The following is a 23,318-nucleotide window of genomic DNA, read 5'->3' on the forward strand; positions in this document are numbered from 1 at the left end:
CGCTCTTTAATCCCGCTCTGGTTCACGTGTTCGGCGCTGCTTCGGCCGGTGACTAAGCGGCCGCGCGGTGCTTGCCAGTGGGGCCCAGCGGAAGGGACGCCCAGGCCGAATTCCGGTGCGTCGAACCGTGCACTTAGCGCGTGTTGCCGGCGTCTCACTGCACCGAGGCGGCGACCGACCCTCTTACGTACACGCGTGGATCTGGGTGGGAGAGCCGGCTCATCCATTCCCCTCGCGACCCGACTGGCTCGGCTGGCTTTTTCGATGAACGCGTTTTGTATCTCCGCCTCTGGGCGGCAATACCGTAAGCTTCGAGGGGTGTGCTGAAGTCGTTTCGACGCTGTTCGTAATGCATGTATACATACAGCGGTGAGCAAAAGTTTGGAGACCACTAGTGCCGCGAAGTGTTTATTATTATTATTATATATATATATTTTTTTTTGTTAGCAGCAATGCCGGGCTCGCAGCGTGTAAGAAATTTCAGAAACTACCTCGCTCTCGGCTCGGATGGTTCACACACGACACCACTGGTCACCACGAAGTGCTGCTGGCGCGGTCATCGAAGGTCGCCCTCATGAGCTTTCGTTCGAAACTATCACGAGGTTTGTGCACATCTGCGAAAGCAGGTAGCCATTATTTTTTTTATTTTATTTCCTTTAAAAAGTTAGAACAGCTTGCCATGCAGCATGTTCATATGTAAATGAAAGTTTGCAGGTCTTCCTCGTGCAAGCTTTGGAGCAGTGACTTGTAGAACTTATTGTCCGAAAGCCAACGCGTATAGGTGCCACTTTGACGAGTCCGCCCAGGTTGACATTTCTTAGAAATTTGTCTCAAGTAGCCCTCGTTTTCTGGAAAGAGCTGTAGTAGATGGTGGTTACCTAACGCATCTAACGTCTTAAAAAAAAAAAGTTAGATTCTGGCGCAAAACACTTTGGACAGCTTCGGCTCCTTCAGGTCGCCGGGCTCGGGTGACGCTCAGGTGATGCTTGAAGGTATATGAAGCGAAGTATCGGGGGAAAAAAAATAAGTTACGAGTGTGCGCCTACGAGGGCGTCGCCTACGGTTTCGGCCCGAGGAGCTCCCCGTATGGGATCTCTAACGGCTTAAACTCCTCAGGACCTCACTGAAGTTATTGACTGACTGACGAGTGTGCGCCTGTCCGTATCTATTCTTTTTGCGTGTCTTACTTTGCGCCTAGAACCATTTCTACTCAGGCGACAGGACACGTAAGCGAGTCTCAGGATAACAACTTGAATGCGAGTAATTGGTTACTCTTGAAGTTATACTTAAGCAGCGCGATAGGACGAGTCCTGTTGCGCTTTTTTTTCTCGTCCCATCGCTTTCTTTAAATATACCCTCTCCTCCGAGAAACTTTCCGTCCGAGAAAGTTCACGGAAAAGGGTCGAACAGATACACCGAGGGATACGGCCAGTGTGTCCCGACGGAGAAGTGATTTTTGAGCTAGCGCCACAGAGCAAGCGTTAGATGAATAGTGTACGCAAGCGTTCGCACGGAGAGCAAGCTAACAGCTTCCGTTCCATGTCTGCGCGTGCGCTTCCTGTATACGCTGTAGCGTCTGCGTTGTTTCCGACCAAATGTAGATGGCTCCGTATTTCTGTTCTTTGTTCTTCCCTTCTTTCTTTTCCCTTTCCCGTTTTCCTCACGAAGGACATGCCATCGTTTTGCACCGAGTGGGGGAACCTTTGCCCCGAAGCAAACAAAAGCACCTTTACCCCACCAGAGACCTCACACAGCGTCGTCCGCGTGTGCTGTTTTCAGCTATTCTGCGAGCGATTCTGTGGCGTCGTCTGCTTGCTGCAGCTCTTGAGAGCCGAGTGCACTGGGCCTGCAGATGCATACCGGTCTCGGAGGGACACCAGTGCAGCTGCACTCTTCAAGAAGCATAACTGTATAGCGTGCGCAAACACGGTACCGGACAGACACCGGGGCCTTTGGCCGGCTTATCGCTTGCCATCGGTATCCCGGAGGCGTCCTTCGTCCGCTGCTTGCCGGAGGTCGTCGGCGGCGAATTCACGCTTTCCTGCGCGGATTCGAACGATGGGCGCACGAAAAAGTCATTGCTTTCCCCTCTCTGATGTTCCTCTGCTTCTCGACTACCCCGCCGGTATGAAAAGGTCTCATGGGCACCGTTGCTCTCTTGCGGCCGTTGCCGCCTGTTTCCCTTGCCCGAAAGAGAGAAGCAGAACGGAGAGGGAGCCCTTATCGAGCGAGTTTTGCGCCGCTTACGGGGCATAGCGAGCCAGAAACGATGCGTCGCACTTTCGCCGCCCTCCACTGCCACGGCGCAAGATGCTTTGGAGGAGAAACTCCGGTCCCTGGCCGGGTGGCAGTAGTCTCCGCGTGCCGGACGATAGGGCGCATCGCTGTTAGCTTGCGTTCCGCGAATGCAGTTTGTCCGTGATCCGCTCTTCTCGTCGTTTCGCCGCTTGTGGGCCCTTGTCTGACCGCGCCGGTTGTTCCTCCTCAGACATGACCCCAATGAACTGGGGCTGGTCCCTCGAAGGGCGCATCGCGTTAACGATCGAAGCGCGAGGACGGTATCGTTCACGAGAGATCTCGTCTGGGGCTTTGGAGGCGGGGCGCGAACGCGGCACATTTATATGCGGCTGCATATGCCTATGTCACTCAACATGTACACAAAGATGCTTTCTGCCCGACTTGCGTCAACTTTCTTGCGGCCAAGGATTTGTCCTATCGAAGAGGAACTGTTACAACGATGTAATATGGGGGCGGGGGGGGGGGGGAGGGGGCACGCAGACTCGTTTTGATCGCATCAGATATATGGGGAAGTAGAGGGGAGCTTCTGACTGCATTAGCTTGATGAGAAAAAATAGATTGCTAACATGAGAAGCGCGGAGGTTTGCGAGTGTGAGTATTGAATTTTAAATACGAAGCTCTGTGAGATACCACCGCGCCTGTTAGCGCGATGGTATGTTTCTTGGTGTTGGAAGAGGCCTCCGTCCTGCATGCAGTGGACATAAAAAAAATGGCCTGATGGTGAGGATCTTTCTAGGAAACTATAGTGACTGGACGCGTCGGCTGGCGGTTGCCTTAAACACATGACCTCGTGTTGCGTTGCTACGTATCGCTGCCTTACGTACCTTAGCTTCTTATTCTGTATCCATGTCGCCTTCATATTTAGGGATTTAATGAATGTTCTTGTAGAAAATTGCAGGCATGATCTTCTGGATCACAGAGTATCTACGTGGTATGAGTTTGCCGGAGACAGGCTGCCGATATGCTATATTGGGCCACCCTGTCATCGCAAATAGTACGAAGAACGCGAGCACGACATACGCGAAAACTGTGCCGCTGGATTTAATATAACGAAATACTCTATTACATGCACCCCTAAGCTATCACTGCGTCACTCACTTCAACCACGCTTTCAGGCTGTGCTTCTGCGATTTGAATATTGCCGTTCAGTTCTAATTTTTTTTTCACGACGGTGCACAAGGACGAAGGTGAGCTCCAACGACAGCGTAGCGGCTCTGCTGATGTTACGAGCAAAGGCCATTCAGGAGACACGATGGGACAGTTCCGAGTAGACGGCGACAACACTTGCGAGCCGTGACGCTGCATACGTGCGCGATGTTCGCCCGCTTCTCCAGACAGCGAGGGCCTGGGCGAGCCACCTGCCTGGCGTCATCGTCTGGCGAATCAGTTATCTGGTTCAATCTTACAAAATAAGGTGTGAAGCGGGAGCTGTACCAGAAGTGGAAGAGGTTTTTTTTTTTTTTTGCGATTCAAGTGCACTGAACAGAAGTTACTTCTGAGCCGACCGGTTGTCCCAGAGCCTACGAAAAGAGGCGTATGTACTACATGTCTTCTTTTCTGTGTCGCGCGTCTGCAGCTCTACAGGCTGTGGTAATTAAGTTCAGCGTAGTGGCCTACGAATTTGGAGGTGCACTGGGTTCGCGCTACCGTGGCACTGCCATAATCGTGTGTATGCACAATGCACCTTTAGAAGATCTCACGACAGCACATTTTGATGTCAGAACTTCGTTACGTTTACTTTTTCTGCGCGTAGTAAATCCACTTCCGCATGGAATGCCGTTCACAGGTAGAAACAGACGACTCTCTGCGAAGTTGTCGAAGTAGACGGCAGGCGCGCGGAGCGATTGTGTGCAATTCATGACTTGTCGAAGTGGTTGCGCATGCGTTGAGGAGGCTGAAACCGCTTTCAGTAATGAACTTTGACCTTTTTTTCGCGATCCTCGATGTTCTGTCTGCGGAATCTCGCAGGTGACGTGGCTCGAAAACTGCCCTGTGTGTTTGCGTGTGTTGCTGGTTCTTGCTTCAAAGCTAGCTTCCCCGCAGCCGAATGATGTATGAGGAGAAGACCTCTTCAATGATTCCTTTTTTTCTTTTTTGTCATACTGGCTACATATACGACGAGGCAGTTTTTCCGAATTTCATGGTAGTTGACCCACGGCCGTCTGCAGATGATCGAATGCATGAACAAAGTGCGAAATATATAGTTCGTGACCTGACAATTCTGGTACACACTGGTACGTGTTCGAGGAGACGCGAGCCAGCGTCCAGTTTGTGAGCGGTCCTCTCGTTTTAACTGTGCATTCTTAACGACGAAGCTTTCAAACGCAGTGTCCGAGCCGACAACTCCGGCCAGTTTCTTTCGTAGTTTCTTTCTTACAATCCGCGCCCTGCTTAGTGACGTCAACGTCGGCGCGCTGCTGTCTAAAAGTGTGCAGTGGCTTTTGCTCGAATCTCGAAACTCACCGCTCGCTTGTTCGCTGAAAAGGTGCGGGCCTGTCCTTTAATTTCCGTTAAATGTAAAACACTCGTATTCGAGTTTCGTCGCGGCGACTCGACCACTCACGAGCCGGGAGTACCGCGCCTGCCTTCGAAGAATCTCAGAGTGCGGGCCCGGCGGCGCTCGCAGCAACAGCTGTGCGCGAATACGCGCTTTGTCCGCGCGTCTCTCTGCGCGCAACGTTTGTCGGACGTGCCTGAGTGGAGCCGTCCGCTTGACGACACATGTGTGTTTCGCGCGAGAGAAGCTGCCGCTGCCGCTCGGCACCGCGCAGCCGTTTTTCATCTCGGACAAAGAGCGGAAAAACAGGAAAGAACGAAAACGTCCAGCCCTGCAAGATGAGTCATTTCGCTCGTCAGAAAGAGGAGGCCTCGACTGCGGCGCCTGTGCCGGCGTCCGCGCGCTGGTCCACGTAGTGCCTGCTCGACTCGAGCGCAGATCCCCAGAGCGGGCGGGCGTGCGTGCTTTGTGCCGTGGATATACCGTGGCACCCGAGAGGAGCGCCACGCCATGTGGTCGTCGGATTCGCTTCTTCAGCGGTGCCTCGACGCCATGCTCAGGGGGGACCCCGTGCTCAGCAGCTGCGCCTCCTTTTGCTCCCTGTGTGTCTGGGTGGGTGGTCACTGTGACGTCTTGAGTCTGGACTGTGCCAAGGTATCGGCAGGTTGGTCAGCCATGCGCGCTAAAATTCCAACTTTATCAGCCCGCATGAAAGATTTCGACCTGCTAAACTGGACTGTCCGAACTGCCAGCACCCTTCCAGAGCGATACTTAAACAGCGCGACCGATACGAGGACACACGGAGACGCAAATAACGGAGAACAAGCGCAGTATTTGTGTCACATTGTGTCCTTGTATCGGTCACGCTGTTTGATTTTAGTTCTGAAGATGGACCAACTAGCCATCACCAAAATGTTACTAATGCCAGCACCTGCTTGCTTCTTTCTTTGTTTGTATCGAATGGTTTTGAAGTTACAGATGTGATTTGGTACATCATTTGAGTTAAGCCAATGATTTTTTCTCATGCTAGATATACAAAAAGAGATGAGTCATGCTGGGCGCTTTTCTGTACTGTTGCGTACCCTGTGTCTTTGACTGTTAGCACCACGACTTCAGCGTTTCTGTGCACCTGAATGAACCTGTGTGCGCGCTGAAGTGTCTAATGTTCCTTCCAGTTAACATTTTCTCTTGGATTCTTCCATTGTCATCTATATATTAACGCATATTGTGTGTCTCTTCTTGGTTCGACGTCCTGTCTTTGTGCGCGCATAAGTCTCTAAAGAATCATGTACAACCAACTCGCCCAAAACGTAATGCTTCTGAAATATAGTAACATAGTGGACACATCGTTCTCTGCCCAAATATTTTTATAACGAAGTAGCTTTCTGCCTACGGTTCCCACTAATCTTTCTGTCGATGTGTAAAATTGCTAACCTTGCACGCTGTTGATTCAATCAAACTACGATTGTCTGAAATGCTTTGTAGAAATGTGTTCTTCTATGATGCAGCAAGGCAAATTATTACCATCACTGGTCCCTTTACATCTCTGTTTCCTGCACCTCCCAACTTCTCGTTCTTCTTTTTTCGTTTTTTTTATGACAGTCCTCTTTCTTTATTGATGCGTTTAATGCAAGAGCCCGATTATTGTACCAGTTTCCTATCAGAAGCTCTAGCTGAACTTGCGTCACTACTGGCGAACGTTAGTTTGTGTGTGGCGGGGGATTTTGGGCGGGGGTCATTGAAATTGGAAGTCGGTGCAATGGGGACGTTTTGAATATGCCCATCGAGTGTGTAGCATTTGCATTCAGCTACGCTTATTGGTTCTGAAATGAAATCACCCTGCGCTTCTGGTTATCGTATTTTCTTACTTCTTTTATGGACAATACAGTGCTTCTCAGAATTGTACATGCTATGCAGAGAAACGTCAGGGAGCAATGTACTCAAGGTACTTGAACTGTTTCCAGGTACATTAGGCAAAGCCTGCGTAATACGTGACTATGTTCGCCATTGTTTGTATACAACGAGTATGGTGGCTTGAACAGTAGAGACTGTGGTTGCAGTTATCAACCCACTGTGCAGCTCCTGTGGCTACATGTTGACATGACGACGCGCGTGAGCACACGGCTAATAGCTGTGTGCACTAAGGCATTAGAGTTCTTCGTGTACAAAAGCACGAAGCACATGCTTGTATTGTTTTGGTTCTCGCTCTCTTGTGGATGGTCTATTATAGGCCTGCCTGAGGGCATTTCAAAATTCGCTCATGTTCTCGCAGTACAAGTTGTCCATGTCTCGTACCTTCAGAAGGCCTTTGCATTTTTCAAGTTTCGTATAGTTTTCTTCTGGTTTCTGTCTTAAATCCGCTGTCATTCTTGCATCGTATATCGCTGCCTACACGTAGCCACTTTGTTTGATCTGCCGGGTATCAGCTCCCCATTTTCGTGCAACTTGGCTGGGAGACGACATATTGAAACAACGCACAGGATATAATGAAATGAGACAGCGCAGACGACGGATGCGTCACCGTCAGCTGTGTCATCTTTCCTTTGTGCTGTCGTATGCACGATTTGTATATGTCTCGTCCGGCCTTTGCTTGGCATAACAGTGAGGTCCTGTTCAAAATAACGCTGTCTGTGTGTGATCATGACTAATGGACATGCTTGCGCACTGTTCACGTTTGCTCGTGTTTTCGTGCAGCACTTGAGTCGACAAGCGGCGAGCCTTCGGGAGGTGAATGAATCTCGGCTCAAGATCTACGAGCAGTTGGAGCAGAATGTGGCTGAGCTGGAGAAAAGCAACCAGCGGCTGCAGCAGGAATCGCGTGCCGACAAGAAGCGCATACGCAGGTGCGTGCATGTATGGGATATGCCCTTTAGCAAATCAAGGAGCACCCCCGTGGTGGGCGTTCGTGGTGAGGTCTCCTGCTCAACATGCTAGCGAAGGCCAAGGTAGAGTGCTGAAGCAGGCCTTGGCCGAACTTTATTTCCACACTGCGGCTTCCCTCCTTTGGCCCCGTCTTTAAAAGGCAACGGGTGCATGTACAGACAGTAGTGCCCACCAAGTTTGTATCGAGAAATTGCATGTGTGCACCAATGACCACATGACAACGCAGTGAAATGTAGCCTCTAGTTGTACTTGGAGCATGGTGCCTAATTTAAAGCGACGTACTTTTTTGAGACTGTTAACCCTGAATAAAAAACTCGTTATATTCGTGCAAATACATTAATTCTCTGTTCCTTTGCGAAGCAAACTGGAATGCTATGTTAAAAGCTTATTGTTAGCTTTCGAAATCCGATTACACGCTTTTGGAGGGATTAAGCTTGCAGCCTTCACTAAAAGCAGAATAATGAACAGTATTGTCGATTGCTAAATGCCCACGTTTCATTAAATCATTGTGTCTGCTGCAGTCATGAAAATGCTTCTAGTGTATGTTGTCCTTGTGCTTTCTATACGTCAATTTAAATTCTTGCCACTACCCCTTACCCTAGTGAAAAGTAGCAGGCTAGAGACACGCTCTCCAGGCTGATCTCTTCTCCTTTCATTTTATTAAAATCTCCTCATCCTTACCCGTTTGTCTCGAGCGTGAAAACTGTCCGAAGGACACAGCAAACTTGGACTGGTTTGTTAATTTGGATATGGCTAATTTGACAGCACCCTGCACTCCGTAGCGTTGTTTGGGAAATGTAAGCGCTGCGGAATGACTGGGTAGAGCAATCTTTATAAGAGCAAAGAGTGACTGAGAAATCACCGGCGGGAAAGATTTTTTTACCGTACATTCCAGAAGGGCCCGTTTTCATACCCTTCGCCCTTTCAGGTGTCTGTTGAAAACGTAGGTTCGCCTTAACACCCCCCCCCCCCTGGTTTCTGCAGTACATTAACCTTTATTTCTATGCGTCACGACAAGGCCTGGTATGAAGGGTTCCTACCAAAGGGAGGGGAGCGACGCGAGTGGAGCGAGGGGAGTGAAGCGACTAGAAGGAGGGCGGGTTAGGTAGACCGCAGATGCTGCTTTACCGGCCACAAACATACACAGACAAATGAATAACGACAAGGTGTTAGTATCATTTTTGAAAAATTTTGTACGCACTCTGCGAACGCCCGTATAACTACGAAATATATATGTTACAATGAAATAATAAAGAAACATAAATAGTCAACCAATTGTCGGCGCTGAAGAAGGCATGGTCGACGTACATGGTGATTCAAATGATTCGAGGATGAAATGTTTATTATATATCTTGCCTCTTCTTCATGTTCATGATTCACTCATTTCGTATCTTATTCGTACCGTATTTCACGCGCAATTACGTCTACGTTGTCTCTTTTAGCACCGAGACTTGGTTGACTCTTTCTTTTGTTTGACCAAGATACCAGGCGCAGCGGTCCCAGAGAGAGTGCAATCTATGGTGCAACGAGGTTGATTTTCGAACATATTGGTGTTAATTACGCCCGTACCGTTAATTTTATCTTATCTGTGAATAATTCTCGCTTCTCGTGGGAACCGCCAAAGCCGCCTTCCAGATAGATACCATTACCTCGCGCGAGTGCTGCTTAATTCAAGCGAACTCGTTCCAGTTCGCAAAAGCGTACCTTACGGCGGCTTTGCCTCAACATACCTTTATTTGTGGTGGTGCACCCTTCACAGGGGTATAGTGCAACCTCGGTATTTTTTTTTTCTTTTTAATATTGTTGCTAATTACGGCCGTATCATCAATTTTACCGACTCTCGTACTAATTCTCGTTTCTTGTCTTGTTGAGACCTACATTTTGATACGTTTTGCGATTCGCTACGAAGCTCTGGTGGCGCGAAGGTGCCATTGTTTTCTGGAAATGGTTACAAGATATCCAGATACGCCAAAGCTGTGAAGTCAGCTAAGAAAACTTTATCTTCAAAAAAGAAAAGAAAAAAAGGAAATAGAATAAATGGCAGTAGCAGCGTGTAATTATTCATTGGTTGGCAGAAGTCTTATGCGGTGAAGCACACATAGTGTATTGCGGTGAAGGGAAGTAAGAATTTGGGCAAGTACTAAGTGTAATCAACGTGCCGTTATTTGATATACTTTAGCGACGCCTCCAGGACACCAAAGCGGCAACGCGGGCACAAAAGCTGGACCCCGGCCAGCTATCTGCGTCCTCCGCGTGCCTCGAATGTGTAAACTCTGCTGTCCGTGACAGCGGACAGCCGATCTTGCATGCGGACATTTCCGGCATGCTCCGGCTTGGGTGGCCCCTACCCACGCACCGCCCTGTTTCCACCTTCTTCAGCCCTGTAAATCCTGCGGCGCCCGCTTGGTTATAATCTCAGGTGCTCTACTGAGGCCTCCGTTTCCGATATTTTTATTTTTGCGTGCTAAGTGATCTTACTGGAAAACACTGTGTATGCTTCATTGTATAGCAAGGTTGCATTGCAGTGAAGCTAACTGAAGAGAAGTGGTTCAATATGAAACGGAAAAGTTGGTGCTATCTTCTGGAGCTCTTGAAGGAGCACGGATCAGCACCAATAAATGAAACCGGTTATGGAACGCGTATAAAACCTTACACGTTGGTCTGCGGCAGCTAAATTTGCCTTATTGCACTTACCCTCTTCCACCCCCACCCCCATCCGTGCAGAGCTTAGGTTGCTCTGCTCGAAAATTTTGGCAGCAACCCTCTGCACCAGGCCTTGTGGTCAAGTATGGTAATAAACAACAAGTATTGTAGAAGCCAAAGGGGTAAATGATATAGAGCAGAAGCACATCTATGTTGCTGGATGATACCTCGCGGGACCAAGCATATGTAGAGCATGCCTTCTGGAACATATTGTAAACCACCTTTACCATCACCGATTCTTCAAAAAACTCTTGATACAATTTTGTGTCGTATGTTCATATGTCGCTTTCAAAGCTGCCTTGTTCTAGTGCGCTAAGTGGCTGGTCCATGCACGTCACTGCGGAGCATATTCCTGCGAAACTGCACAAGGCAAAATTAGCATTCAATTGGATGTTCATATATTGTTTAGGGCACATAAATTTAGCAGAAAAAAATTGTATTTTGTATCGTGCCTTATGTGCATGAAGATTTCACCCGATAAACTTTAGCAAACGCATTAAATTAATATATTAGTTGCTACAAAAGAATGTTGTTCTGTTTGATTTGCATGTCCTATTTGTTGTAACCTGTGCCTGCCATGTCCTGCAGCCTCAGCACGAGCGTGGACGTGCTTGAGAAGAAGTGCGAAGAGCTCCAGGAGCTTGCCGACCATCTGCGGCTCAGCCTGAGACCCAGGGATCAGCAAGAGGACACTGACGAACCTGTTACAGCTTGTCACCAGAACACACCACTAGAGGACACACCCAACACAGACCACATAGTGCCTTCAGGGAGCCCCAGTGGAGACACCGATTTTCTTGGCTTTGAGGTATGCCACTCCTTATAGTGAATTGACTCCTTATTTATCACCAGAAAAGCAAGGATTGAAAAAAAGAAAAGCTGCTTTCTACTTCATTTTGCAGGAGTTTTTTTGTTGTTTGGGCTTCTGCTGGGTATTTGTGTGCTGCAGCTGAGTCTCTGTGCCTGTGATGCAGAAGCATTATGCATGTATCATAATCTCACTGGTGAGCTGAGGGCTAACTTTGAGAAGGCTGTGGGACTTTGAGTCGTCAGCTGCTTTCAGTGCATACATAAGTGTAATAGTACTTTGCAAATGATATTCTCACCGTGATTTGTGTGTTTCTAATGTCCAAATTTAAAGAGAGCCCTTTGTGAATAGATTTGGCCCCCGAAGCAGCCTGGGTCAGATTCTTTTCTTTTGCACTAATGTTTTTAAAGCCATTGTCAGTTTACTGCAGCTGCCAGAATTGGATCCACATGCCTACTTTATGTTCGAGTTTAATGAAGCCTAAAGCTGAGGGTGGAGTTGCGCTAAGCCTCTCTGAGGAAGGTGAAAGTTGATGTTGCAACCTTTTATGCAGCACACTGATACACATTTGCAGCAATAGGCGGAATGTCCTAGTTAACCCGAGGAACGTGGTGAATAAAAAAGTTTGTACTGTTCAAGCAGACCGTACATGGCAAGGAACACCAGGTGCATTATTTACAAGATTCATATGCTTAGTGTGGCCTTGTTGACTAACAAGCTAGCCAAAATAAATGTGACACTGATGACGAAAGCACAAGACAGCTCTGCCTAGTCGCCTTCTTTTCTTTCATGCTTCCTGTGCAAAATAGCAATATGAACCATGTTACACACCTTTGGAAACTGCATTCATACTCCAAAAGCATGCAAAATGTATTGTTAGTATTTGTGGTTAGCATAGCTAAGTGAAATACTGCATTGTGAAATTAATACACTGCCTGCTTTAAAACTGCCTTAATTTGATTTTAAGCATGGAGGTTTCTAAGCATAGAGTAGTTAGTCTCAAGTGTATGTTTCAGTGTCTGAACTTAAGCCACTGTTACAAATCTAAGTAAACCTGGAAATGTAACGAAGCATTGAAGTACTCTTGGAATTGTTTGCATTTGAATTTATGCTGATAGTACCTGTAGCGCACAAGGGGACAACCAGCCTACTGTGTGCAGGAGAGCCCTTTTGGTACAGAGCTGGTGCGTCTGCGCTGCTCTTTGTCACGGCTCAAGTGCCAGCTGTCCAAGGAACAAGATACTCGGGAGGAACTCCAGGCTGAGGTAGACAACCTGGTTCAGGTAGGTTATGCAGTCTGTGTGCTTATGGCTGTGCCAAAAAAAGGAGAAGACGTGGAAGCAACACTTGACGTGGAAGCAACAATTGAGCAAATGGCATGAGTTTCCACGTAATATTTTTGCACTGCTGGTGTTGCGATGGCAATGCTGTTAGAATATTCAGTTTGCTGAGCATTTTAACAGTGTGAACAAGGTGCAGTGTAATGTACTTGTACAACCGGTACTTATGTGTATGTCATTTTGTTTGTGCATTCTGCTTCTTTGTGGCCTAATAAGTAATGTTCCAAAAATTGCACCAGCTCGCCCATGAACGAGGCCTTGGATAATTACTTGAGCTATGGATAGGCTATAAATGTCCCTAAGATGTTTTCAGTAAAATGTACAGTCCATATGAGGTTATGTAGTGGAAAATCTGTGCAAAATTTGTTACCAACTAGACCTGAAAGATCTGCAGCTACGCTTCTGACACTCAAAAAATTAGTCACTGCAGGAACTTCAAGACATTCTGTGAAAAATAGCCACTGGAAAGATTTTTTGCGAGCACCACTTCGAAGTTTAGGGGAACCTTTGTAGTACTCATGTTGACATGTTGCCTGTTTACGCTGCTCTAGTCTCGTATTCTTGGCTCCATATAGCGATGTGCACTTGCCTTCAAATTGTGCTCAATCTGTTCACCAACTTCATGAAGCATAATTGAAAAAATGGCACCTGCACTTTCTCTTCATAGGTCAAGCTGAGTGTTGAATGTTTATTTTTTGATCTTGAATACAATATTAAGAAAGGTGCAGGAGTAAAAGATGCGCAGTGTCTGACAGGGGTACCTGTACCCGCACTATATATTGTATAACACGGAGATAGTATTGGTGGGCTAGCTGATTGGTCATTGATGTAGAAGTAGCACATTTGCAAACACATACACAAGCACTAAAAAATACAAGCGTGAGTGATGGCATCTGCTCAACGCTTGTGTTTTCTTTTTCTTTTAGTGTTCATGCATATACAGGCACACCACTTTTACCACAACGATAATAGGTCGAGATTGTAGCCACTCTAAAGAAGGCAAAATAGATTTCATACACTGCCAGCTATTAAGAAATTGAGCAGATGTTATTGTGTTACTCACATGATAAAAGAAATACATGAATAATACAAACACATATAGGGAGTCTGACACCCCCTCCCCAAGCAATGTGGCTCAATGGCAGATTTGGGAGTTTGTTGGCAATAAGACTGTGTTACAAAGTGAATCCAGTGCACCCTTGAAAGGCAACTGCAGTTTAGGTATTGTTAACCATTTGTAGAGCTCTATTGTCAGAGAAGTGGCTTTTAGTGTGCTTATTTTTTTTTCTTTTCATAAGCAGATGTGGAAACTCCTGGTAAGCTCAGGGCATATTTTAATGCTTCCCATGCAAAGAAAATCTGGTGGTTGCTCTGCGATGGCCAGATGGGCAACTTTGCAACACGGCTCCCGTGTAGCATTATATCATGCATAGAAGCTGCAATTATAACTTTTCCTTAGGCCAGTAGGTGTACCGCAAATAACAGTGTTATAAAAAAAAAGAAAAAGATATAAATAAGGTGCACGTTAGACAGAATGAGCACTACCCTTCCAACAAGAGGTTTGTTTGGAAGCACCCTGCACTTCATTGCATCACCCAAGATTTTATATAATTTCCCAGTGTACAGGGACATTACAAATGCCAGGAGCCAAATCATTTAGCCATCGAAGCCTTCGTCATTGCATCACAGCAGAAAAAAGGAGGAGAAAGAAAATGCAAGATGGAAAGAAACACACAGTGAACACAAGTGCTTACTCTCAAAATGAACTTTAATCGAAAACCCATGCCAACTCACCAGTTTTTAGTACTTCTGTAGATGTGAGACATTATCAACGAACGACAGCAAGAAGCATATAGGACAGAAGCACGCAGGTCCATTGTCTTTGTCACGCTAGTTAATATCTCAAGTCTGTAATATTTGTAATAAGCACCAACTAGCCCAACTGTCTTTTCTAATCCTGTGGCCTCGAGCGGCCAGTCGCACGGCAATTTTGCGTGAATTTGCAGGCTTCTTTCATGCTCGGAAAAACACTTTTATGTAGCACGCATTGAGCAGCAGAAAGCTGTATAGGGAGTTTTTTATGTTGCTCTACGATTTTTCATGAACACTTTTCATCTAATTATAATATTTGACAAGTTGATTAATTAATTATGACTGGCTATCTAAGTAGGCAGAATGAAAAAAATAATTTGAATATCTCCTAGCGACGGCAAACAATGTTACCTAGGTTATGTCCAGCTACGTGGCATTTGCATATCTTTAAACTCTGGCTAAAGTTAGCTGGGACACCCTGTATAGTGAAGTGATAATACAGAGACCTGTTGTGGAGCCACAGCATGGCATGATAAAGCATGCTATGCTACCTGTGAGAACTCCTTGGAATGCCAGCAGTTTATTGATATGCGATATAGACAGATGACATCCAATAAACTAGATGGCCGATAGCACTAAGGATTGATGAACATCGTTGGACCTATAAAACTCTCTTCACATTTTTCTCAAGCACAATAGCACCGCCTTGACCTGCAGAGTGCTCTAGCCATGGCTGATATATTGCTTTGAGATTGTAAACTTCAAACATTCTTTCCTTATTTTTGAAGAAGGTGGATTCTAATTATTCAGACAAACAAAATATTTGATGGACATTGAGAATGTTCTTATCAAACATCCAACATATTTGGCATACATATATGGCCCTATATGATCGATACCCAACATGCCCTACATGTCTGAAATATTTGGCAAGGCATGTTGTTCTAGTGTTCCCTTCAAATTACTTGACTTCTTGAACCTGCTACAACATTACAGTGTTTGTGCTATGAACACGCACAGTAGAGTAAGCAGCCTGTGCTGCCAAATGTGCCAGCTGAGGAATATGGTCTTGTGTCTTGGATAAGAAAATGAATCGCATTGTAATATTTTAGGCTGCCCTTTTTTCTTTATTAACTAAGGTTGGTTGTTCCAAATGTAGGAAAATGATGCTGATTTAGAATGTTAATGCTACGACTAGTATGACCCCTTTGAATGCAGAGTGTGAGGAGGCCCTACAAACATTACGAATTTTGAAAACTTTTGAGATGTACTAAAGGGAGCCTTTTTGTTAGCTGAATCACTTTTACATTCGTACCTGCCAACTCTCCGAAATTTTTGTAATGTTTACAAATTTGGGCTTGTTTTACGATCTTATGAGTAATGCATCAGGTTTTTATGAAAAATAAATTCCTTTAGCAAAAAAAAGCTTCACTCGTGGACCCCCGAACCGTCCATTGGAATTTCCAAAGCAGGCGAGATCAGCAACAGCAAGTTCACTAAAACAGCTATTGTTGTCTAAAAACATTATGTTTCATGTCAGAATTTGCTGTGCCAAGTTTGTTGCTGCTCATGTGCTTTGTCTAAATTTAAATCACATTTAGTAAACTTCATATCTATCTTCTGAACAAACTTTTAAAAGAATGCAAGCTATTCCCCACCCTTTTCCATAAAATCTTATGAATTCTAAAGTTCACAGGTTGGCAGGCATAGTTTTACTTGTTACTCTCACTTTGGAAGTAAAATATGAGTTATGTCTTTTGTCTCCATGCTGTACCTGAGTAACTGTGAAACAAACTGACATATTATTTGTTCTTGACAACCTGCAGGAAAACATGAGGCTACAAGAAGAAGTGCTAGCATCTCAAGAAAGGGAGCACCAGTGTCTTAACCTCCAGATGGAGATGGACATCCTCGAAGATGACAAGCAAGTGTTCACGCTGTTATTTTTATGGTGTCTGCCTCAACTCACTGGAAACAGTGCCTTCGTAACCCAAACAAGGTTTTTTTTTTGCAGTGCAGGTCAGAAGTGAAGTGTAATCTACATAACCATTTTTCTGAACTGCAAAATTTACATTTGTGTCTGAAGTTCAGTGTGGAAGCAAACACAAGACATTATGAAAAAGACACATAATTCATCTTCTGCATGAAATGCCAACATGAATCCTTACAAACTGGCTCAGTTCACTTTTTTTTACTAAGCATGCTGGATGTTGGAGCTTGGGTCAAACAAAGGCAGCTGAACATTGTTGCATCAGTTTTCTGCCTGTAGTGAAGCTTGTGTGATAGACATCATTCGCACATTGCTTTAGGGCTTTTTAATGCTTATCTTTTTTACTGAAAAAGGGACTGTAATCACCTGAAAAAGGCTGTATGTGGATTCACATGATGTTACCACTTTCAAAGTGCATGCAGTTAAAATTACGTATTCAAACCTTTACAAGTTACATGAGCAAACTCTTGTATGAAATAAATAAGCAGAACAAACAGAAGAAAAGGAATGTTTGCAGTAGCATGTTGAATAGGGCTGGTTGGTACATTACCGAGCTTGAAGGTAACAGCGCTAAAAAAAAAGCAGGACGATGATGAGAGTAGACAAACACGATGCTGACCAACAATAAATTTTGATTGCATGTCAACATCAATACTATATGCTGTAAATACAATCAGTAGAAGGGACAACAAATGAACAAGGACATAAGTATCACCCTTAACAGTGCAATCTCCCATGCTGGATAGGTTCATAATTTCATTGTGTAATAGCAATAGCAAATGCATATTGAAATAATTTTCACCACTTTTTGGATGGCAAAGGCTTCAAAACTTTGTGTTCACGTAGTTTAGGTATTTTGTAGGCATCATATAGGTATTTACCGAAAACTGCACGCTCAAGAAGCATGAGTTTACAGTTAAATTTCTTGCAATGCCCAGCCAGTGGCTGTTTAAGGAACCTTTTAGCAAGTGCACATGCTCTCGAAGTCTATGATTAATACATTGGTCCATCTGGCTGATGTAGCAATGCCCGCAGGAAAGTGGCATTCAGTAGATCACATACCCAGACATTCGACAAATTGTTGAGCATGCATTATTTTTTTGCAGCATGGTTTTCCACCACCTCGGTTGACTCTCTTGTAAATGCCAGGAAACTTACTGTGTGCATTAAAGATGATTCGTACTCTAGCTTTATGTGCCACTTTTTTTAAATTTAAGCAAGACCTAGTGATGTGAATATAAGGTATAATGGCAATGCTTGTATACTGATCCTTCTTCTCTTTCCTATCGTTTTTTGGTAATTTCTTAGTGACTCAATCACACAGTGACTCAGTGACTCAGCAAATTCTCAGTGAGGCAGAACAGAAAGTGTTTAGTTTTGGATAATAATTATAACGAGCCGGACAATCAAGAACTAATTGATAAGATATTTGGCAAGTTTTTTTCTCTGAAATGAAGCAACCAATTCTGACGTCTGAAGTTCCCTATCACTTGAGACATGCAATTACATTTTAGCAGTGACCACATGTGCTGACAGTACGTTCTTGAAGGGGCCCATTCCTTGAAGGAGGCCTACTTTCTGATACGTAGTGCACTCCTTGTTAGTAAAACGTGGCATTGCGAAATCATATCTATGGGCAGCGCTTTCAAGATCTTGCAATCACAAAGTCAATGCCAGCTTCCAAATTCAAGTGCAAAAGTTACATCAAGCAGGTTTTCCATTGGGATTGAGAAGCATTGCTGTCATTCCTTATGTATTTACATCACAATGTCTTGTGTGACAAAAAAAGTAGCTTGAAAAGCCAGAGCACAAAACGCCTTTAAGAGGAAGCTTTAGCTCAGGTCCAACTCTGATGCCGCCTATTCAAATAAATGTAAAGCACAGAAATGCTTTTCTGAGATAACCCCTTGGTTGATTTTAATGAAACTTGTTGCCTTTGAGAGAAAAGGAATAAATTCTAGTGACTGTTGGAAGCAGAATTTAAATTTAGGTCCTGAATATTAAAAAACAATTGCCAAAAATTGGTAAGGTCAAAAAATAAAAGCACGCTTTTTAGACATCTGTAACTCTCCACCAAGAACAGATATCACAGTTCCGTTAACTGCATCTGCTAGAACATCCGAACTGGACAAATTTAATATGCTAATTTATTTCTTACGTGAATTCTTTTACAATGTTTACAAGAGTTTTGCACAAAGTCCTACTCACACATTACAGCGAAGATGTTTATGGCTAGGTTCTGGCGGATCTAATCTCCATGGACATAGACCAACTATTTATACTCCTCTCCACTGCCGACGCTTCTTTCCCAAATTGTGTCTACACCATGTGCAAAATGCCAACAACGCCACCTGTCGCCAAGGCTGCAAAGCGTAGGCGGGCTCAGGTGAGCACTGTTCCCGTTAGTGCCTATGCGCATGCTGTCATCTTTGCGTTCTTGATCGTAATTTAACGCTTCTGTCAGCCTTCAGTGATGTCTAGAAGCAACTGTTGCATAGTTGGGCGCTTTAACACTTACGAAAACTCGTCAGGCACACACTTAGTTTTCGGTGCTACTTCGCGAGCAAGAGCAGCGGCGAAGGTGGATCATGGCTGTTTGATGGAGAAGATAAGCAATCGCGCTTTGTTTACTGCATTTTTAGATCAGTCACTGTGTTTTTATTTTTTGTTTGATGTTGCTGCGCCTTTAGTGAATGCTTCCACGTTTAAACTTAGATTATTAGATTATGGCGTTTTACGTGCCAGAACCATGATCTGATTATGGGCACGCCATAGTGGGGGAATCCGGAAATTTGGACCACCTTGGGTTCTTTAACATACACGTAAATCTAAGTGCACGGTTGTTTTCACATTTCGCCTCCATCGAAACGCGGCCGCCGTGGCCAGGATTCCATCCCTAGACCTCGTGCTTAGCAGCCCAACACCACAGGCACTAAGCAACCATGGCGTGTTGTTTAAACTTGGTCGCCTCATCTACAGTCCAGAAGATATGATAAACATTAGGTTGTTGTTACTAATGAGATACATGCCCCCTTCCGGAAAAAAAAAAAGTATGTGAAAAGCTAAGCCAGAGAATGCGGAGCGAAGCTGTGAAGCGCTCATTGTGTTTAGATGTTTTGAACAATGGGCGCCATGTTAAAGAGCATGTGATGGCGCCTTTAAAAAAATAAAGTCAAGCAATCACCCACGCGTTGCACGGAGTCGGCTGTTGCTCTACCTATCGATGGCACTGAAATGCGACCTGCACCGTGTAGTGTTTGGTGTACACTCACCTCTGCTATCTGGACTTGCTATCTGGACTCTGCTATCTGCTAGCACGCCTCTGCTATCTGCTATCTGCATGTTGACTGTACAACCTGGTGTCTGTGAGCATTAAAGGCTTTCGACAGGGCATCCAACCTCATTTTGAATGCCTCTTAATATCACTTCGCGCTAATGGGAAACGGCTGAACTTCGAAGCCCAGATGTCCCCAGCTAATGCAGGTTCACTTTACCCCAGCGGTGTCATGCGTTGTGGTCAATTCTGAAACCTTCATGTTTCATTTTTTCTTTTTCTTTTTCTTGCTACAGTCAAATGTTGATACAACGAATCTCAAGGGACCGCTAAAATTGTTCGTTATTTTGAAAAATCGTAATATTGAAAAACATCTAATTCTCATGTAAAATCATAAATGCAACAAAAGCAGTTGCCTACCTGTGCTGGGGAACACGTCTACAAACACGTTAATGTGTAAAAGCACGGAAAAAAAGCACTGAGTATTCGGAAATGAATGCACGTTTATTTGAAGAAATGGTTCTATACCCCACATCTTTGCAATGTTGATTTGCTTTCTTCCAGCGTCCGCTTGAGAAAGAATATTTCAGCGTCCACTTGAGAAAGGGTGATATTAGTAAAAATGTGGGTGACAATAAAAAAATAACGTAAGATATAAAAGCAATATGCTCTCGACTGACCAGGGAGGCAAATATTCAGCTATGGCATCTTCCGTTATCTCACTCGTGTGCTCCCGTGAAATCATCGGACCGCTCTGCCTGTTTAACTATGGAACGGGTGAAATCCATGCTGTACAGACAGTGGTAAGATGCAAGCATAAAGACATTCAACCCTTAATTTTTGCCGGAGTGCTATATGTGCTGTTTTTCTCAAGCTCATTGTGCTGATTTGCAAGCCTTGCCATTACTGGCTTCTCACATTCGCAAGCGCGGCAATGCTCCCTCAACCTACTATAAAAATACACGGCATGTAAACGAAGCAAGTGTGTGCATAGAGAATGTTGGCTCACGGGCCAACAGATGACGAGATAGGCGGCCGGGGCGTTATAATGAAAGCGGCACACTGGCAATGAGCTGCACTTCGTAGGCAAGCTTGTTGATGCTCATCTGCGGCTAACACTTGGCACGTAAGGAGAGAATATCATCCCAGACAGCCGTGAAGTCGGACATGTCTACTATTGTACAATGCAATTTCCTTGCGCACACTGGCACCGCTGGAGTAACTATTTGGGACGCGCCCAAGCAGCAAATCACATGCACACATTTCAGTAATGCCTGCAGTAGAAGCAGGCGTATCTGGCACAAGGCCCGCGTGCGGTTCCAACGGCCGCCGCTACACGGCTTTCAGTGACGCCCCTATAGGTGCTGCACATGGCACATACCGCTGACCATGAGCGCCGTGTCTCTCCCAACATTGCACAATACCACAGCGTGCGCTCTTCGGCGGCCACAGAAAAAAACAATAACAGGGAAGGGGAAGAGAAATGCAGCCATAATGAAGCACAGAGCGCTATGGGGATACAATAGGTACGAGGTGCTCCAAAGGTGTAATGGTTCCAGGACTTACTTTTGAAAATGCGGTTGTTTCCTTTAAATCAGGGGTACAATCAGTATGGGAACCAAAGGTCAGTAGGACGCGTCGCATTGGGCTCTCACGGGAAGGCTACAAATGAACCTGTGCAGGGTGATATGGGCTGGACTAGTTTTGAAGTGAGGGAAGCTCGCAGTAAAATTGAGTATGAGGAACAACTGAGGAATATGGAAGAAAGTAATAAGCTGGAAGAGTGTTGAGGTATCTGTACAGGAAAAACATTGATTTACAGTGGAGGAAAAGAACTAAGTATGGACAGCTGGGCTAGTTGATTATGATTAGCATTATGAAACATAGTTCCAGCGCACATTTGGACAAGGACGAGGAGAGAAAGACAACACGAACGCCGGAAGTTTACCAGCAAATTTGCGGCCTGTAGGGTGGGCAACACAGCAACAAAGAATGTCAAGCGGGAACTCAGAGAGGCTGAAATAATCTCATGGGTGGTGGCATAGGAAAAGAAACCTGCCATGATTAACTACTTAAGAGGAAAAAACAATTATGATAACTCAAAGGGAAGCTCATTACTTTTCGAAGCGAGATCAGGATGCCTTAGACCACGCACCTGTAAAGCGAGATATAAAAAGGAAGAAGAAGCATGTGGTTGCTGCGGTAAAGCTAGGGAAGCTATGGAGCATGTTTTATTAGAATGTGAAGACGTCTGCCCAGCTGTCGATTTAGGCACCACTGGCCTCCTTGAAGCCCTTGGGTTCAGCGAGAGCAGGGGAAACGTAAACATGTCTGCAATAGGGATTAGTAAGAGGCGATTGGAGGATTTGTGGAAGAAAAGTAGGGAAACAACAAAAAACGGAGACGAAGAAAAGCAAAGTTCGCAATAGAGGATCAGAAAATTTGGTTGTAGGAGCTCATAGTGTTTTTTTTCTTTCTTTTTTTCTTGTTTAACCTAGGTAGGACATAAGGTAGTATAATAGCAAGAGCTTGGTGGCACAACCCAACGCCCCATTCCAGAGGGGACGCTCATAAACTCCGTCCATCCATGTGCGGCGTACTAGAGCGCGCACCATGACTGGCGTAGCCGCGCTATAATAAAACGTCGTTGTCTCTATCCACCAATCGTGTGTGACTGTCTTTGGTTCGTCAGAGACTTGGCCACGATTGGCGGCGTGCGCGTTGTGGCAGTGCATCTTCTCTGTAGACGTGGAGCAAGAGACTGTGCGTGGGGCGTGTCGCGATCGAAATGTTTATGGTGCATACATTATGGGAAGATTAGGCCTGCCGACAATACATCCATTGCCATCATGGGAGATCTCAATGTCGATGAGAGCAGACCCGACAGGGCATGGATATGTACCTTCATGTTGGAGCGCTTTGGCCTCAACTGTTTCACCGATGCCACCATAAAAAAAATTAAATTATGGGGTTTTATGTGCCAAAACCACAATTTGGTTATAAGGCATGCCGTATCGAGTCTCCGTAAAGTTGGACCATCTGGGGTTCCTTAAGGTGCACCTAAATCTAAGTCCACGGGTGTTTTTGCATTTCACCTCCGTCGAAATGCGGCCGCTGTGGTGGGGATTTGGTCCCACAACCAATGCACCAATCGTGCATTCACCTAGCCTATGGGAAGAACATAAACACAGTGAAAGGGCAACCACCTGCCGTTTACCAGTGATCACAAGGCAATGATTACAATAGTCACGAAATAAATGATGACAGCTGGGATCTTTGAGTAGATGTCTCTTTATTCACCTAATACAAAACTCACAATAGTCAAATTCAACATAGCAAATCCCCAACATAAAAAAACCCCAACATAGAAAAACCTCAACATAGCAAAAGCAACCATGGCACCAGCTTCGCTGGACTTCCCTTTTCACAGTGCGGAAGGGCTCTGAACTTTTAGTGCTGTAATTAGGATCCATGTATAATACATCAATTTTGTCCACTTTAGATGTACTATTAATGCAACCTACAGAATTGTGGTATTATTTTCGATTGCGGAGTTACACAGTTGCAAACTTGATAGTTTCGTTGTCCAAAGATTTGCACTCTTCAGCAGTGTTTAGTATTAAAACATTGAGAACCTACATCAATAATTCCGCTTTCAAGTCACTAGATTATAGCTTTTTCTATTAAAGACAAGAAGCTGCATCCAATTTAGT

The 23,318-nt window shown here is 45.1% G+C and overlaps 1 protein-coding gene across 4 annotated transcripts in view; it reads left to right on the plus strand.

Moving 5' to 3' along the window:
• The window catches only part of LOC126525502 (cerebellar degeneration-related protein 2-like), a 135,839-nt gene that overhangs the window by 106,942 nt on the left and 5,579 nt on the right, over positions 1 to 23,318 (plus strand). For 3 of the 4 annotated variants that reach the window (XM_055067715.2, XM_050173391.3, XM_050173392.3), the window contains 4 exons: positions 7,490 to 7,638; positions 10,970 to 11,189; positions 12,350 to 12,472; positions 16,168 to 16,265. In XM_055067715.2, coding sequence (XP_054923690.1) covers positions 7,490 to 7,638; positions 10,970 to 11,189; positions 12,350 to 12,472; positions 16,168 to 16,265 — 590 coding nt within the window. Of the gene's footprint in view, positions 1 to 5,129; positions 5,408 to 7,489; positions 7,639 to 10,969; positions 11,190 to 12,349; positions 12,473 to 16,167; positions 16,266 to 23,318 lie in introns of those variants that run through there. The other variant, XM_050173393.3, reaches the window with a different exon arrangement.

The sequence above is a fragment of the Dermacentor andersoni genome, chromosome 8 (genome assembly GCF_023375885.2).
Source record: "Dermacentor andersoni chromosome 8, qqDerAnde1_hic_scaffold, whole genome shotgun sequence".
Classification (NCBI taxonomy): Eukaryota; Metazoa; Arthropoda; class Arachnida; order Ixodida; family Ixodidae; genus Dermacentor; species Dermacentor andersoni.